Below are 16,997 nucleotides of genomic sequence, written 5' to 3' on the forward strand. Positions count from 1 at the left end.
ATTAGTTAATAGATTAGATTTGTCACTGCTGCATTCAATGAAGCCACGGCCCCAAAGGACTCCTTACGCTGGTTTGACTATAGTGTTACCCAGTGTTATTCACACATTCTAAGAGACCTCAGAAAAAATACAACCCAAATACACACATAATACAGGTACGCAAAAAAAAAAAAAAAATACAAGCGAGCAGGAGGGTTAGAGCGTCGCTACTTACGGCGGAAGTCTGAGTGACGTCAGTTATAACCCTGTCCTTGGTCCAACTCGCTGACGGCAGGGCTCCAACTGCCATCACCGAGTTGGACCAAAGACATGGTTAATTAGATTCCACGCTTCAACGTCCTGCAGGGCGCTAACCTAGGAGAGCGGAACTTGTTAAAAAATTATGTCTAACATAAAAAATATCAGAACAAGGAAAAGAACAACAACAGTTAAAATATTAAACAACGAAAAGAAAGAAAACAAGAAATACCTACGGGAAACACGGAAAGACCATAAAAAAACTAAAAACTACAGTAATAAATCCTCCCCAACCCATGAAACGTTTAGAGCAATCCAAGGAAAACCACCATCAACAAGAGAAAACAGCAACTCAACATCACCAACAAACACTTCCACCAAAGCAAGTATCAAACGCACTACACCAGAAAAAATAGATACAAAAGCCACCCTTCCTTTTACCAACAGAGATGTAGCAAGGGCAAAGAAGAAACTGTAAAATCGCATGCCAAAGGCTCAGCTAAAATCTCAAAGATCCACCTAGAACACTTCGATCCACAAGCAATAAAAAACCTCAGCAGAGATGTAGAAAGGACAAGGACGAAACCGAACACTCACATGCCAAAGTCTCAGATAAAATCTCAAATATCCACTCCGATCCAAAAGCAATAAAAACCTCAACGGATATATGCAATAATTCATGGTGACATAATCTAATCCTAACTATTGGGGGAAGATCCCAGGCAATACCCACATTAACACCAAACGAGCCGCTAGACAGCACCGCATCCTACAGATCAATCTCACTGCTATCCATCCAAGGCCGGATTTCACAATAGTCATAGTACGACATTGACCTTGGACCCACGGGTTACTGAGGCCATGAAACTTATATAATATTGGGTACTGAAACTTACCATAATTCTATAAATTTGGGGACCCACTGATGCGTCTGGCCTAGGGCTCACAGGTAGGTAAATCCGGCTCTGATAAGCCACCAAATCCAAGTGGATGAAAATATTAGTATCAGGAAAAATATGTAACTGTCCATCTCCTCAAACCAACATCAATTCAGACAGGGACACTCCACCTAACGAGTGTTAGGCGGATTCAATAAGAAAGTTCCACTAGAAATAATGGTTATGGTAGCTATAGACAATCAAGGTATTTGACAAAATTCACAAAATGTACTATCAATAAACTATCAAAAATATATATAATAGAGACAAACACAACAAAACCAAGAAATGGCTAACTCCTCAACAAGGAGACAGTGTAAAGCAACCGAATGTAACAAAAAATTTGGTGACAAAAACTGTTCAACGGAGTCCTCCAAGGAAAAATACTTTTACCTATGGTATCAATTTTCACATAACTCCACAATATATATATATATATATATATATATATATATATATATATATATATATATATATATATATATATATATATATATATATATGCATTTTTTCGTTTGATATTTAAAAAATAGGTTGAATAATGCATTGATTGTCGTTTGGATTTGTTTTTATCACCTTTTGGGCGAATGTGTTTTGCCGTGATGAGAAGAAAAATATAATTGTAATCATCTTTATTACAGGAAGACACAGGAAGAGATGGAGAGACGGTATCTGACAAGCCAGAGTCAAGAGGAAGAACTATGGAAGAGGTGGAGAGTGTGCAGCTGTATGCTGATAGGGACTTGTGGAGGGACTTCGTGAGGCATCATCGCTGACAGGGCATCGCCCTACCTGGTGTATGGTGGTGGTAGTATAATCATATGATCATTATTGTTGTTATTGTTGCTGTTATCGTTATTATTGTTATTACCATTACTGTTATTATTATTATCATTATCATATATATAAATATATATAAATATATATATATATATATATATATATATATATATATATATATATATATATATATATATAATATATATATATATTTCTTTCTTTCGTTTTCCCCCGAGAGTTCTTTGTCGAATTGTTTTGATGTATAAACATTTCTTTTCCTATCGTTTTTTTTTTTTTTTAACTGAAAGTTCCCTGTCAACGTTGTTTTGTCATTACAACGCATTGCGAGATATAGTAAATCATTTGGAACGGAGCCATACTATATTTCCTTTAACCTGATGTCAGATTATTTTCATTAGGGGCATACATGAAAGAAGTCTTGAAAAAACGCCAGTACAATTTTTAATAAGTGTAGATTATTCTCTCGATTATCTCGAAAATTCGGAAGGTTCCAAAATATGAAAAAACACGGATTCCAGAAGCATTTTTAATCGCTCCGAATGTTGGAAAGTTTAAAATTTTTAGAGATTCCTGATAGAGAGATAAGTTTGTGTGTCGTCCTTCCGTACCGGTTGTCAGTTTGAATTTTATCTTTATTGTCACCAGTCTATTCTATTCATCCTAGTGGCAATTGCTAAGCGTTGTATACATTTGAAACAAATAGTTCAAATGAAGAAAAAAAATTACGATTGATAATTTAAAATGGTATAATTAATAACAATAATTATAATAATAATAATTATAAAGTAGTTCCACGTAGACACTAAAACCTGGATGAAATTTTTTCTTATTACAACTTGAAATGCAGATGCGCATTTTCAACTTTTCAAAGGGCGTGATAAATAAAGCACCAGTTTTGTTTTGTTTTATATTTTATTCCTTCGGGAATAATAAGGGCATCAGATCTCTCTACTACATTAGTTCACTAAACTATAAAGGATATGATCTGGAGAAGGAATCACAAAAGTTTATATTTTTCCCCACTTTAGCTTCCTATACTCGTGCTATAATGATGTTAGCCATTATATCTAAGAAATTTAGAATAGATTAATGCAATGGTTCCCAGCATTTTTTTTTTGGGGGGGGAGGGGGAGCATACTGGGAAAACGTTATATCTCTTAATCAGATGCAACGGCTAACCTACAGTAGTGTTGGCAATTTATTGAGGGATAACAAATCAATCCTGTCTGAGACCAGATCTAGTGAAGATTTAGTTATCTGATAGTTAGCTCCTACATTTCAGAAATCCCCAATGTTCGGAACGAACATTGGATCAGAAAAATGTAGATACCAGAAACACTTTCTTACAAGTTTTCGTTTCAAATGTTCGATATTTCAAAATCAGGCCCCGTCACACTACGCGTCAAATCGTGGTGAACTGACCCCGACTGTCCCCGCAACACACACAAATTGAGTGGCGCGGGGTACTTGACTCGCGCCAGTCCTCCCAGCAGTGGTGGATTGGTGAGGCACAACAGAAGACCCACCAAACCGCCTTCTTCATCATGTCACAGAGGTCGCAGCTCTACTGGAGTCGTGAGGACGATATTCAACTGAAAGAACTGTACAAGAATAACGTATGAATGTAGCAAGTGAAACACCACTTGTACAAAGACAAAAAGAGACCAGGGATGAACTGAGTAGCGTGCGCCATTCACCCACGGCAATGAGTCACCGTTTGTACAGTTCTCTCTGTTGAATAACGTCCTCACGACGCCAGTAGAGCTGCGACTTACGTGACATGATGAGGCGGTTTGGTGGGTCTTATGTTGCGCCTCACCAACCCACCACTGCTGGGAGGACAATTTGAGTGTGTTGCGGGGACTACCGAAGTCCCGACGATTTGACGCGTAGTGTACCAGGGCCTTAAAAGAGATTCCATCCGCCTGACGCCATCATTAGCATGTCCTGCGCATGCGCAAAATTTCTTCACTTCCGAACCCACTTTTCATTTATTTTTATATTGAATATGAGCGCAGGGAAATTAAAGATAATTAATAATATGTTGTATGATAATAACATTATTTTCAAGAGAAATATCAAGTATCAGGATGTATATATATATTGAATCAGAGTTGACAAATTTGAGTAAATTTGGCGTAGGAAAACTCAGAATGATGGAGGGGCATTTTATTCCTTTACGTTTCGGCTGTATAGTTTCCTCAGAGAGAATGACAAACGTACATACATCTCGGGGATTCTGTCTCGCGCTATCCAGACATTTGTGCACAGGACATTTAGGCACAAAACATTTGGGCACACGATATTTGGTCACAAAGTACTGTATGCGACATTTGGGCACAGCATAATTCGTGCTGTATATTATGATCCCAAACAAGAAAAAATAATAAAAGATGATTCTGTTGAACAACAGGCATGAACAATTTAAATTAGGCATGAATAACACAGGGGAACACTTTTTCAGTAACTTTGAGTTGCATTGGATATTTTAACGGATTTTGAAAGAGTTTTAGGCGCTGATTTCAAATCTGAAATTAGTTTTTCTCTACAAGCTCTAGTTTGTATGCAATATGAGGTTAATGAAATTGTACATATGTGAACTTGCGTAAACCATGTATAAGCATTTTAACGTCCATATATATAGATAGCTTCTAATATTTTGATCATTCTTCTTTTGTTTCAGTTCAAACATGGCTTCCAGAATGAGACATCATTGCAGAAACAAGCCTGATGCCTTCTGCTACATATGTGGATACTACACACTCAATCGTCAGAGACGTAACATATCCTCGTTCGTCAAGCGTGCCTACAAGGCATATTTTGAAGTTCATCTTGGTGATCAAGACAAGCAATGGGCTCCTCATGTTGTGTGCCACAATTGTGAGGAAATGCTTCGAGACTGGACCAAAGGAAAACGCAAAGGTCTGCCTTTTGGAGTTCCAATGATTTGGCGCGAACCCACCAACCATGTAACTGACTGTTATTTCTGCATGGTAAACACAACGGGTGTTGGGAAGAAAAACCGACATAAGATTACGTATCCGAACATTCCCTCAGCTATTCGGCCTGTTCCGCACTCTGAAGAAGTACCTGTTCCAGTTTTCAAAGGCTTGCCTTCATTGGACGATAAAGACATTGGACATGATACAAGCCAGCAAGACAGTTGTGACAGTGAATTGTCAGAAAAGTGTTCACAATCGGAGGACTGTTCTTCAGACACTGAACCTTTCCCCGTCCCTAAGCCTCTTCCCCAGGCTGAACTGAATGATTTAGTGCGGGATTTAGGTCTTTCAAAGAAAGCAGCAGAGCTTTTGGCATCAAGATTACAAGGCAGAAATCTTGTTGATCACTCTGTTAAAGTATCATATTTCAGAAAGCGTGACCAGCTTTTTGTGACCTTCTTTTCAAAAAACAGACAGTTTGTTTACTGCCATGACATCCCAGGGCTTCTCAAAGAACTGGGTGTACCTTACTATAGTCCTGCTGAATGGAGACTCTTTTTAGACAGTTCAAAACGCAGTCTAAAGTGTGTTCTTTTACATAATGGCAATGTTTATGGAGCAGTACCTGTCGGTCACTCAGTGCATTTGCGGGAAGACTATGATGATATGAGAATGGTCATGGACTTATTAAAGTATCATGAGCACAATTGGATAATTTGTGTAGACTTAAAGATGGTCAACTTTCTTCTTGGACAACAGAAAGGTTTCACCAAGTTTCCATGTTTCCTCTGTATGTGGGACAGGAGCACGAGACAGACATTGGGTCCAGAAGGACTGGCCTATTCGTGACACCCTTGAAGCAGGCATGCCAAATATCATACAAGACCCAATTGTAAACAGAGATAATATCATCTTTCCTCCTCTTCACATCAAATTAGGTTTGATGTCCAGTCAAGGCACTGGAAACCGAAGGTGAATGTTTCCAACACATCATCACAGCTTTACCAGGGTTATCATTTGAGAAGATCAAAGCAGGCGTGTTTGATGGCCCACAGATTCGAACCCTAATTCGTGATGATCAGTTTGTTGCTAAGATGACCGCTTTAGAAAGGGCAGCATGGTTATCCTTTGTGGCAGTCGTTCAGAACTTCCTTGGAAACAATAAGGCGGAGAAGTACAGTGAACTTGTGAACAGAATGCTCCTCGCTTTTCGTGATCTCGGGTGCAACATGAGCATCAAGCTTCATTTTTTGAACAGCCACCTTGATCAGTTCCCTGACAACCTGGGGGCTGTGAGTGACGAACAAGGAGAACGATTCCACCAAGACCTAAAGATCATGGAAGAACGCTACCATGGGCGCTGGGACAAAAGTATGATGGCTGACTACTGCTGGAGCATTAAACGAAATTGCCCAGATGAAATGTACAAACGCAAAAGTTACAAACGCAAATTCCTGCCTGAAAAAAATACACAAAGAAATTGATAAGCTTCCATCAGCTGTGGTGATGTTCTGAAGGATGCTAATCTAACTTTGGGATAGATGTTCTGTTAATGTTCTGTTTCTTTTGCCTTAATAAATGTACAGAAATGGCTTTCATACTGTTTTAAGATTCAAGTGAACAAAAGAATTGTGGCTGATATTGCAATTTCCTATAATAACGAAAATTTAAAAAATAAATAAAAATGTCAAATTGCATAAAATCTGTAGCTTGCAGACAAAACCCGACTTCAGATTTGAAATCAGCACACTCAAGTTGACTATAGAAAAGTTTTTTTAAATGCAACAAAATGAGTGTTCCCCAGTGTAATTTATATTATTTGGGTTTTACTATGCCACGTGACGAATACAAAAAGATGATAAATTACTTAGTTTCCTGCAATCAACTTCCAGACATACATATGAGAATCACAGAGCATCAGAGCTACTGTCAAGCGTTTTGTTCAACGGCAGTGAACAAGGCAAATTCCAATGGAACCAGCGAGTATTGAAGATCTGATCATTGATGGCGAGTGGTGCTGAAACAACAAGCGATTCACCACAGAGGTTCCTGATCCACGACAATGGCCAGAATGCTGACTCAAGGATCATCGTGTTTACATCCCCTACAGTCCTGAGAACCCTAGCCCATGCAGATACCTAGCTGATGGATGGCAGCTTTTCAATGGCACCGCGTCATTTCCTCCAACTCTACATCTACGTTCCGGCGGGCCCAAGCGATCCCAGGTCAGACTGGTATACGGATGAGAAGAATACCGTCACTGTTCCCTCCACATCTCTGGAATGTGCACGAGGCCACACTAAACGATGAGCCACGCACCAACAACTTCTGCGAGGCATGGAATATCAGATTCTCCAACTTGGTTGGCCACAAGCACCCATCTGTGTGGAAGCTTATAGAGGCACTCAAGAAGGACGAATGCTCTGTATCAATGGCAATACAACAGGATGCCAGAGGACGGCCAGCTATGAAACGTATGCGTAAACTCTACACTGATCTTCAGCGGAGATTGAAGACCTTGTGCCAGGATAGAGCTTCTGGAGCCAAAACAGATGAAGAGTGCCTGAGAGGAAACCTATGAACAACGTTGATGAACCAGAAATCTGAAGATCTGTAGTCTCCAAATCTTCATGGATGAATAAAGTTTTGTTTGAAATGAAATACTCATTTTATTGCTAGACTTAGTAAACTTTCTTGATACAAAATATTATTTTATTGATAGGCATAGCATGTATTCATAAAGACATGACAGTGGTGAATAAACTTTAGTTTGAAAAAAAATACTCATTTTAGTGCCCGACTTAGTACTTTCTTGATACACAAATACATTATTTTATTGATAGGCATAACATAGATTTATAAAGACATCGTGACAAACTTGGCTATTAATTTACAATTCCAACTATTTTTTGGTGTACGAAAGCAGTGATGTAATCTCTTGAGCCTCTGAGTTACTCAAGTGAAACAACAGTGTGAATTAATAAAGCTCAGTTGTTGAAAAAAGACTAATTTGCTTGATTGTTACTATTACGATTTCATATTGTGCCCAAATGTCGTGTGTCTAAATGTCCTGTGCCCAAATGTCGTGGATCCTGTCTCGTTGGTTGTCATGGGGGATTATTGCTCATCGTGGGATTATGTTTTCTTGTAGGAAAGTAGAAGACAAATAAACCTTCGTTCCTCCTTTTCTGCATTGCGTAAATACAGGAAATTGTGTTCCTTTTCTCAGTCTCAAAGGCCAGGAGGTTGTCAATTCTCGTAAGGATGAAATATCTTACAAATTTCTCAGATATTAGACAGTACATTTTTGGATTTGTTATATGTGGTCCCTTGAAGAATATCCTCTCAGCAAGAGCAGAGATGGGGGAAGGAGGAGTAAGCTACATCGGAAATAATTCACCCAGACAGCGCGGTGCAGTGATGAGAATGAGATGAACCTGCTGTTTTGAGCCAACTAGAGGAGAGCCATATCTAAAAGCTCAGAACATTTTTTCTTTAGTGAAATCTAAAATTTCACAAAGGGTTTGTTCTTAACTTTTGGAACAGATTTTTTTAATAAGATAAAAAATAATACAAAGTTGAGTTGATAATGTGTAAAATCTTTTAATTATAAATTTTCGCTGATAATGACGTTACTGTCGACTAACACAGCCGTGCACTAAAATTCCGCGGCAAAATTGATAACGGAAACTACATTATATAAATGCGTTTTACAACAATTACCATAACTTTTTATTTGTCTTTTTTATAATCCTAACATGGTTTTCATGCAGAATGCTAAGGAGCGGATCAGCATTTCACATTTTTTTTTTTTTTTTTTGTCATCTAGTCATTTTTATGCTCATCAATAAAGAACATGTTTCACTCACTATTTTACTGATATGTCTGTCAGATAAGTTATCTCTGACTAGTATTCCCAGACCAATTCCTTGTTTTGATTCAATACCCGTAACGACTGTGATAACATTTTGTGTAGTTTTCGCTCATGTACACTTGGAATTTAGCATTAAGGTTTATATTCTAGAATTGACTCTGGACACACACATTCACATATATATATATATATATATATATATATATATATATATATATATAAATACAATATATTTATATATATATATATATATACATATATACATATATGTATATACAGTATATATATATAGTATATATATATATATATATATATATACATATATATATATATAAATGTGCGTGTGTGTGTGTGTGTGTGTGTGTGTGTGTGTGTGTGTGTGTGTGTATGTATGCATTGTCAAGATCTTGTAACATATCGCAATCTGCTTAATATTTCATTCTTATTGTAATACGTAATTATACGTGACACACACAGAAAAGACACAGAACACCTGACACTACTTTGTCCCATACTAAGGCCCTGTTCACACTACAGGTCTGGACTGCACGGAAACCACGGAGGTACCGCATACTCAAGGAAAAAAATGCGTCGTTGTGTGTGAATACCTCTACTGACTTTCATTGTAACTGAACCTGTCGCGGTTCAAGCCACGAGTGTGAACACGACCTGACGATCCCCCAGACAACACAATATATCTTCCCATAGTGACTTGTAGTCCCGACCTCTGGCTGTTGCCGGTTTCTTGGAGGTCGCGGGTTTTCTATAAGACAGCCCAGGGGCAAGGGATTGATTGTTTGTTGGTTTTATGGTTTAGACTGGACTGTATATTAAGACAGCAAGGCAGGACTCATAGCAATGTATTTGAATTAGAAGAACAAAAATAATAAAAAGGAAATAGGCAGGAACTGGCACAGTGTTGAACGAGTGGATTAGACTTAGTAACAGTGGCGGCGCCAGGGGGGGGCTTGGGGAGGCTTAAGCCCCCCCCAAAAAAAAAGTGGCCAGCCCCCCCATTAGCCCCCCAACTGAAATGAGCAAATTGAAAATTTAAAACATTCATTGAAATAATTTTATTAAGTGGAATTTTTAATTGCCAGGGCTAAAGATTTGTCAGCCATCAGTGCTAGCCCTACCATTAACCCCCTCCCCTTCTGAAATGAGGATAATATATGTGTATTATCATATTACTATTAGCCCCCAAAAAATTTGCTCAGTCCCCCCTTAGCCTCCCCAACTAAAAATTCCTGGCGCCGCCGCTGTATATTATCTGGAGCGGATATATATTCTCCTAATTGTGATATACAAGAAATTAACAACATTTGTGGAAGTGTCTCTTTTACTCTCCTTTCATCATACCTAGAATAACATTCAGGTTTAGCATAACTACATAGTACCACAGTCGGAGTAGATGACTGAAGAGGGTTTGTTTATATATTTTGAGTGTTAACTGCAGCCGAATAAATAATCGCTACCGAAGGTGACTGTAGCTGGCAGTCGAATATATATAGACAACCCGTCTCCAGTATTTTCTTCTACTCCAACTGTGGTATTAATCGTGCTTTATAAATGTGTTACTATATTTTTCATCGGTGATTCATGTTGAATTTCAACTTGAGCTGTAACAGCTGATGCTCCAAACTATCTTACCTGACGCCCCCTTCTTGCTACCAGTAGACCCGCACGCCCCCACTACATCTTTTGTTCATGTGAAATGATTTTTGCATTTATTTCTTAGCATTGTTCAGGAAAACAGATTTCTGTTTGTATTAAATTTAATAATGAAAGCCACTCAAACAAATGATAGTACATTCAAGAGACATTTTCCTAGTAACTAAAAACGAAGCATTTGGTTCAATGGGAGCGAAAAAAAAAGTTTGAACATTAGCAAATTGTGGTTGGTATCGGTCACGTGTCCAAAACGTGTAAGGAGAACTAGCTTAATAGAAAACGGGTTGGAGTGACTGCTATAATTATACTTTGCATGTATGTGATGGCAGATATTTGTTCTTTGAATGATTTTATTATTCTAATTAAACAAATATCTTTGAGCAGATGACTTCACTCCCTCCCCCCCTTGTATCCTTCTCACGCTTCCCTAGGGGGGGGGGCGCCCGCTAGTTTGGGAATCACTGGTCTATGCTATACCAAGAGTTTGTGTATCTGTATGTAAAGTAATTTTTTCGTATCTTTCAGACATTTATTCATCATTCCAGTCCCAAGATGAGGGAAGTGAAAAACCCCTGGTAAGGCAAGACCAGTCACTTGCGGCAAGCCGATGGGCTTTTTAGGCCGGTGATTGGGTCGCCTCCCCGCTTGGACAGGACTACCGGGAACTTGGCCAAGAAGCACGCAACAGGTCTTGGGAATCGAACTCAAGATCTCCTGCTCACGAGTTCGATACGTTATCATTCGGTTACCACGCTGGCCTTTTAGGCATTTAATCGTTTTAAATTTCCTCTCGTAACACTGCAAAGCCTATCATCCCAAAACCAAAAAAAATCGTCTTTCATACGTTTTCTTATCACCTTCCATGAGCCAAACACGTCTAGTCTCCTCTCCTTCTTCAATCCTTTAATGTTGACAGGCTCACAGTTGTCATTCTCTCCTGATATATGGCTTATCTGTCTGGCTGGTAACCAGTGTGTGTGTGTGTGTGTGTGTGTGTGTGTGTGTGTGTGTGTGTGTGTGTGTGTTCACCTTGGCCTTTGTATCACGTGCTGGACTGGAAGAGAGCTCAGAGCTCGTATGACCGATCTATAGGTAATGCTGCGACCTTACACGCACACACACACACAACTCCCCGGACCGCCGTAGTGACAGTCAGGGACTCTATCAACCGCGCCATTGAGTCGTGTGTGTGTGTGTGTGTGTGTGTGTGTGTGTGTGTGTGTGTGTACTTCCAATCGTTCCTTATATTCTTGCCCGTGCTAATGCATATAGAAATTTGTTGGGGGGGGGACTTACGCCAGGAGGCGCTGATTAGCCGCTTCCGAAACCGTCACCTTTGCCTTATGCGCTTGGACTGTTGGAGGAGGTAATGATAAGTCACTGTTACATGATGTAACGGGGTAGTGGGCATTGCATGATGATGTAACGGGATGGTGGGCGTTACATGATGATGTAACAGGATGGCGGGAGTTACATCATGTAACGGGATGGTGGGCGTTACATGATGACGTAACGGGATGGTGGGCGTTACATGATGACGTAACGGGATGGTGAGCACTGCATGATGATGTAACGGGATGGTGGGCGTTACATGATGATGTAACGGGATGGTGGGCGTTACATGATGATGTAACATGATGGCGGGAGTTACATCATGTAACGGGATGGTGGGCGTTACATGATGTAACGGGATGTTGGGCGTTACATGACGATGTAACGGGATGGTGGGCGTTATGGAATCTTAATGGGAAGTGGGAAGGAATTGAACTTCACTAACGGACTCTATGTCGAAGTCCTGAGAACCTAGAAAGTTAGGACAAGAAGGTTGCATCATGTTCAAACGCCATTTTAAAACAAAATGTTGCCATTTAACAGCGACATGACTATGCCCCACGGAAGTCTGTTCTATTTCTCAACTGTTTCCTCTTTATATACATATATATGTATATATACATGATCATATCAAATTCATACCATATCTTTATGCGGTTACTGAGCCTATTTCATTCGTTAAACACTATTTGTAAACCAGGTGTTGCCCCTTTCCCTGTTAAACATAAACGTACTCCTTACTCTCACGCCATTGTTCACGCGACACTCTCAAGATCAGAACGCCAATTTGGGAGATAAACTATACTGATCTTCCTAATACTCTATTTCCTCTTTCTTGTTGAAATAACTTACCAACACTATGGCTGTTTCAGTTTCACTTAAAACCAAGAGAGTTGTTTATTCTTTAAAGAATTATTTTATACAAAGTGTGGAAGAAGGATTTAACGGCTCTCTCCGGCGCAGCCCTTAATCTCTTCAGTTTCGACGTAATGTCGTCTCTTATTTCTATTGTCATAAGCTTCGTTCTTCTAAAAATAACTAAACATCGACCAACTTTAATCCTTCTATTGCTAGAAGAATTATACATTTTGTACTGACTGCCGCCAGTCGACCTATTCTGATAAGACCCCGCCCTTCCCAACGCAATGAAAAGGGACTTATATCAATTACAATTGTCACTGTTTTTTGGGTTTAATCTTACTGCCAATAGGCGATTTTATTCTGTCGAGGGGATGTCCTTATTCTAGAAAAGGAGCAAAACTATCCCGATTAACCCATTCTCTCTGGTAAGTTTTGCTAGGTGCGATTAATCATTAGCCTACCATTGCCAACAGCAGGTGACGCGCATCCTACTACCTGGCATCATAGTTGGGTAAGCGCGTTGGTAGGTTGTGTTGAGCTAGAATGCCGCCACATTATGGTAGTATTCCTTAACCAATTCCGACCCTGGGACCCCTGTAGAAGTAGTCAGATCTAGGTAGTCTAGCACTCCCTTGACTTTGGTTAACACCTTATTACTATATAGGAGGATAAAGAAAAGTGAAATACGGCCATGTATTCAGCACTTTCCAGCACCCCCATTGATTTCAGCATCCCTGGTTAAAAGATTTGGTTCGAGGTAATCAGTAACGTAATCATCTTCGGGAAAAATATATGTCAAATGCACAATAGGCAATAGAAGTATTATACACAAGACAAATCATAATACGTACACAATAGATTATAAATATAGGGAGTAAAACAAATTATAATTATTATATATCAAAAAATCATATAATACAATTTATTATAATACATAAAGACAAATTACATTACAAAAAATCACCTGTATTTTGCACGTGTAAAGTTAGTATAGAAAATATAACAGACAAACGTTGAGAAAGAGATGGGTGGGCCCAATCGATCAGAGCTTATGGTTCTGTATAAACTATCTTTTGATAGGTTTAACTTTTGCCGTTTAATCTGCCACTAGATTATTTAATTCAGTTGCAAGACACCTTTCCACCGGCTAGATAATTCATTGCACTCTTAATATATATACATATATATATATATATATATATATATATATATATATATATATATATATATATATATATATGTGTATATATATACACATATGTATATATAAACATCTTTTCAACCACAATTCACTTTTAATTCCATGCCATCGCAGACGAGACTAGCGAGGAGCTCGACAGAGTCATATTGGAAATTGAAAGGTGGTCAAGCCGAGGACTCGAACTCAGCTCGGACGGGACTGAGCGGCAGTGACAATAACTTACAAACCATTAATGAACACTCAGAAATAATGTTTCAATGTAGTAATATACATTTTATTATAACGATGTTTACGCAAGAAAATTAATAAAGTCGCCAAATCACGCCAGAAAACATTTCACTTCGAGAGACAGGGAGTCACGTTTGCAAAATGATTTTGTTTTTATATACTTAGGGAATATTTAGGGATATATATTAGGGAAGATTTAGGGAAATCTGCTTAACAGCTTCTGGATTGTTACATGAGAAACTCGTTCTCCATTCACTAGTAATGTAATCTGTGTTTTTCTTGGATTAAAAGAAGGCCCTCATAAGTGTTCACACAAGAAAAAACAATTTTTGTCCGTCGACAATACTCCCGTTACTCAACGCGAATAAATAAAGTATAAATTAGCATATAAGCGAAGATAACTCTTACAGGTAAATACGATTAATAAACTAAACAATATTAAAAAATCGTTGCGATTGATGTTTCGCTCAGGTTAAAACGATATTAATCTGCGAACAAAACTGGCTCAGCTTCCGTTGTGTTATCCGAGGAGTGTTCGTCTCCGTGTCCATGTCCATGGCTATGGCCTCCGACTGCCTCAAGCCCCGCGAGCAATGCAAAACCGAGACTCAAGGACAAGAGTTGCAAGTATCGAAACTGTTGACTTCGGTCAGGTCTGTTCCTTTCCCGCTCAAGCACTTCACAGAATGCCACGTACAGGATGGTTCCTCCCGATATACCCTGGAGGACAGTGACGGTAAGCATTCCGGCGGCTGTCTCCGCCGTCGTGTAGTAAGTGACAAGAATCCCGACCAAAATTCCCAAGGGCATGGCAGAAGCGAAAGCGCTGATATAGATAATATATGTCCTCCGCCTAACACCTTCTTCGAGAAGCTCCATACCAACGCTGAAGACGATGACTAGCTTATGTGACAAGACGGCAGCAGTCAACAGCCACAGATCACTCGCATTCTCTTGAAGCCCAACAGCCAAACCTTCGAAGATGGCATGATAAGATAAAGCCAACACAACAAGCACGTTTCTGAAGCCTGTTGCCAATGTTCCAGGTTGGTCTATTGTAGAGGAGGACACAGTCTGGTCGCTCCCATCGATTTCATGGTCAACAATGACGTGCAGGGTTAAGCTGGACACAGAATTCTCTCGATGTCTTCTTTTGAAGCTGCTCATTCTTGATTCACTCACAATGCTACTCGCCCTCCTCTCCTTAACTGTCGTTATCTCTTTTTTGGCGTCATTAATACTAATTTCGTGTGAACGAATGCTACAGGAACGGACACCTTCATTACTGAGAGAACAACTAACACTTCTATTTTTGTTTTCCTTCCCGCCATGCACATGTTCTCCAGCAATCGTGACAGCAATTTCTTCTAAAAGATAAATCAACAAAAATCCGCAACACATTATAACTTCACCAAGAGGGTAATGATTCAGAGAAATAAAACCTTCTTTCTCTGCTTCCTTCAGACTATCAACAACCTCAGGGAAAAGATGGGTAAATACTGTAGCCATTAACACACCACATCCGAAACACAGAAAACAACTGAGAACGATGTCGCCACTGGAGCTTCGTCGTTTTATTCGCGGGAACACAAATAACGGAAGAAACCCCACTGCATATGAAAGCGATCCCTGTAGGATCATATTCACTACTTTTATCCACACCATCTCCATGATTTCCGATTTCCGATTGATTTTTGATGGTATTGATGAGGCACGCTCAATACGCACAGATATTGGTTTATTTCTCGTAGGCTACTGCAGACAAGTTTATTAATTTTCTTCAACGTAAATGTAACGAGCTGCTAAATATTCACAGTATATCCATATTGTTATTCAACATTCGATAAAAAAAATCGAGGAAGCACGAACAAGTGGCTTATCTAATTTCCAATTCAATATTCAGCAATGCTTAGCGAATGCTAAATGAGCGAATACAAAAACACGTCTGCTCGTTATTATTTGAAGTGTCGAACTGATGTTCCTTGGGGATTGATTAGATAAGTAATCTTCAGTCTTGTAGATGTCCTGGGACGTATTTCATCTGCGAAACTGATGTTTTCACGCACAACCTGACCTGAAATAAATAATTACCGATTTATGGAAGAAAACACAGAAGACAGTATATGTACAGTAAACACAATTATGTATGCACATCTATTCAAATAAACCAAACGATAATGCTCACAATGGAAATTCTCAACGTAGATGGAACTTCTTTACCTTCGATTTGTTCACACAATTATGCACTGTCATCTCTGTCTGGGATTGACTATGTAACGTGTATGGCAACACCCAGCTTTAGTGCCATAATACACACGTTCTTTCCCAATACCTAGTGTGTACCTAACCGGTGCTCGTACACAACTAACCGTTGAGAGAAGTTGGGAGCCTTTTGACTAAGGCGTCCCCCCACCCCCGACCACCACTACTGAGAAATCTTTTGTGTGTAGCATTTTTTTTTTCAATGCGAGCACTAGAGTCGTAGAGTTGTTTGATCGTGGTATTATATCTTGTCCTTCGAATTATTTGTGATGTCACAATTTCGCTCACCCCATAACTCTAACATAAAAGAATGTATATAAAAAAAAATCCAAGGACAGCAACATACGAACACACAAACGCATGCGTGCGTACACACACACAGGACTCGTGGCGCAGTGGTAGAGTTCCCGACCGCAACTACGGCGGTTCGGGTTCGAATCCCACCCAGTGGTGAAATAATATCAGTATCGCTGCGCCTCGAGTCGTTACTCCAACTCTCGCACACCCCCTAACTCTAACATAAAAGAATATATAAAAAAAATATCCCAAGGACAGCAACATACGAACACACAAACGCATGCGTGCAAACACGCACACACACACACACACACACACACACACACACACACGACTCGTGGCGCAGTGGTAGA

At 39.4% G+C, this 16,997-nt stretch overlaps 2 protein-coding genes across 3 annotated transcripts in view; both read right to left on the reverse strand.

Annotated features, from left to right (window-relative positions):
* LOC143027801 (deubiquitinase OTUD6B-like) overlaps positions 1–304 on the reverse strand; it is a 34,805-nt gene extending 34,501 nt beyond the window's left edge. Inside the window, exon 1 of the mRNA XM_076189378.1 lies at positions 215–304. Coding sequence (XP_076045493.1) covers positions 215–289 — 75 coding nt within the window. The 5' untranslated portion in view covers positions 290–304. The remainder of the gene's footprint in view (positions 1–214) is intronic.
* Positions 305–13,906: 13,602 nt separating this feature from the next.
* LOC143027802 (zinc transporter ZIP1-like) lies at positions 13,907–16,494 on the reverse strand. Of its 2 annotated transcripts, none has more exons than XM_076189381.1 (2): positions 16,306–16,494; positions 13,907–16,159 (listed from the first exon to the last, which is right to left on the reverse strand). In XM_076189381.1, exon 2 carries the CDS (start codon positions 15,754–15,756, stop codon positions 14,569–14,571), a length of 1,188 nt encoding a protein of 395 aa, XP_076045496.1. In that variant the 5' UTR covers positions 15,757–16,159; positions 16,306–16,494; the 3' UTR covers positions 13,907–14,568. The 2 variants fall into 2 exon arrangements, with proteins under 2 accessions (XP_076045496.1, XP_076045497.1); XM_076189382.1 differs by having other exon boundaries at positions 16,271–16,494.
* Positions 16,495–16,997: the final 503 nt, after the last annotated feature.

The sequence above is a fragment of the Oratosquilla oratoria genome, chromosome 8 (genome assembly GCF_046742065.1).
Source record: "Oratosquilla oratoria isolate Oo_2021 chromosome 8, ASM4674206v1, whole genome shotgun sequence".
Taxonomy (NCBI): Eukaryota; Metazoa; Arthropoda; class Malacostraca; order Stomatopoda; family Squillidae; genus Oratosquilla; species Oratosquilla oratoria.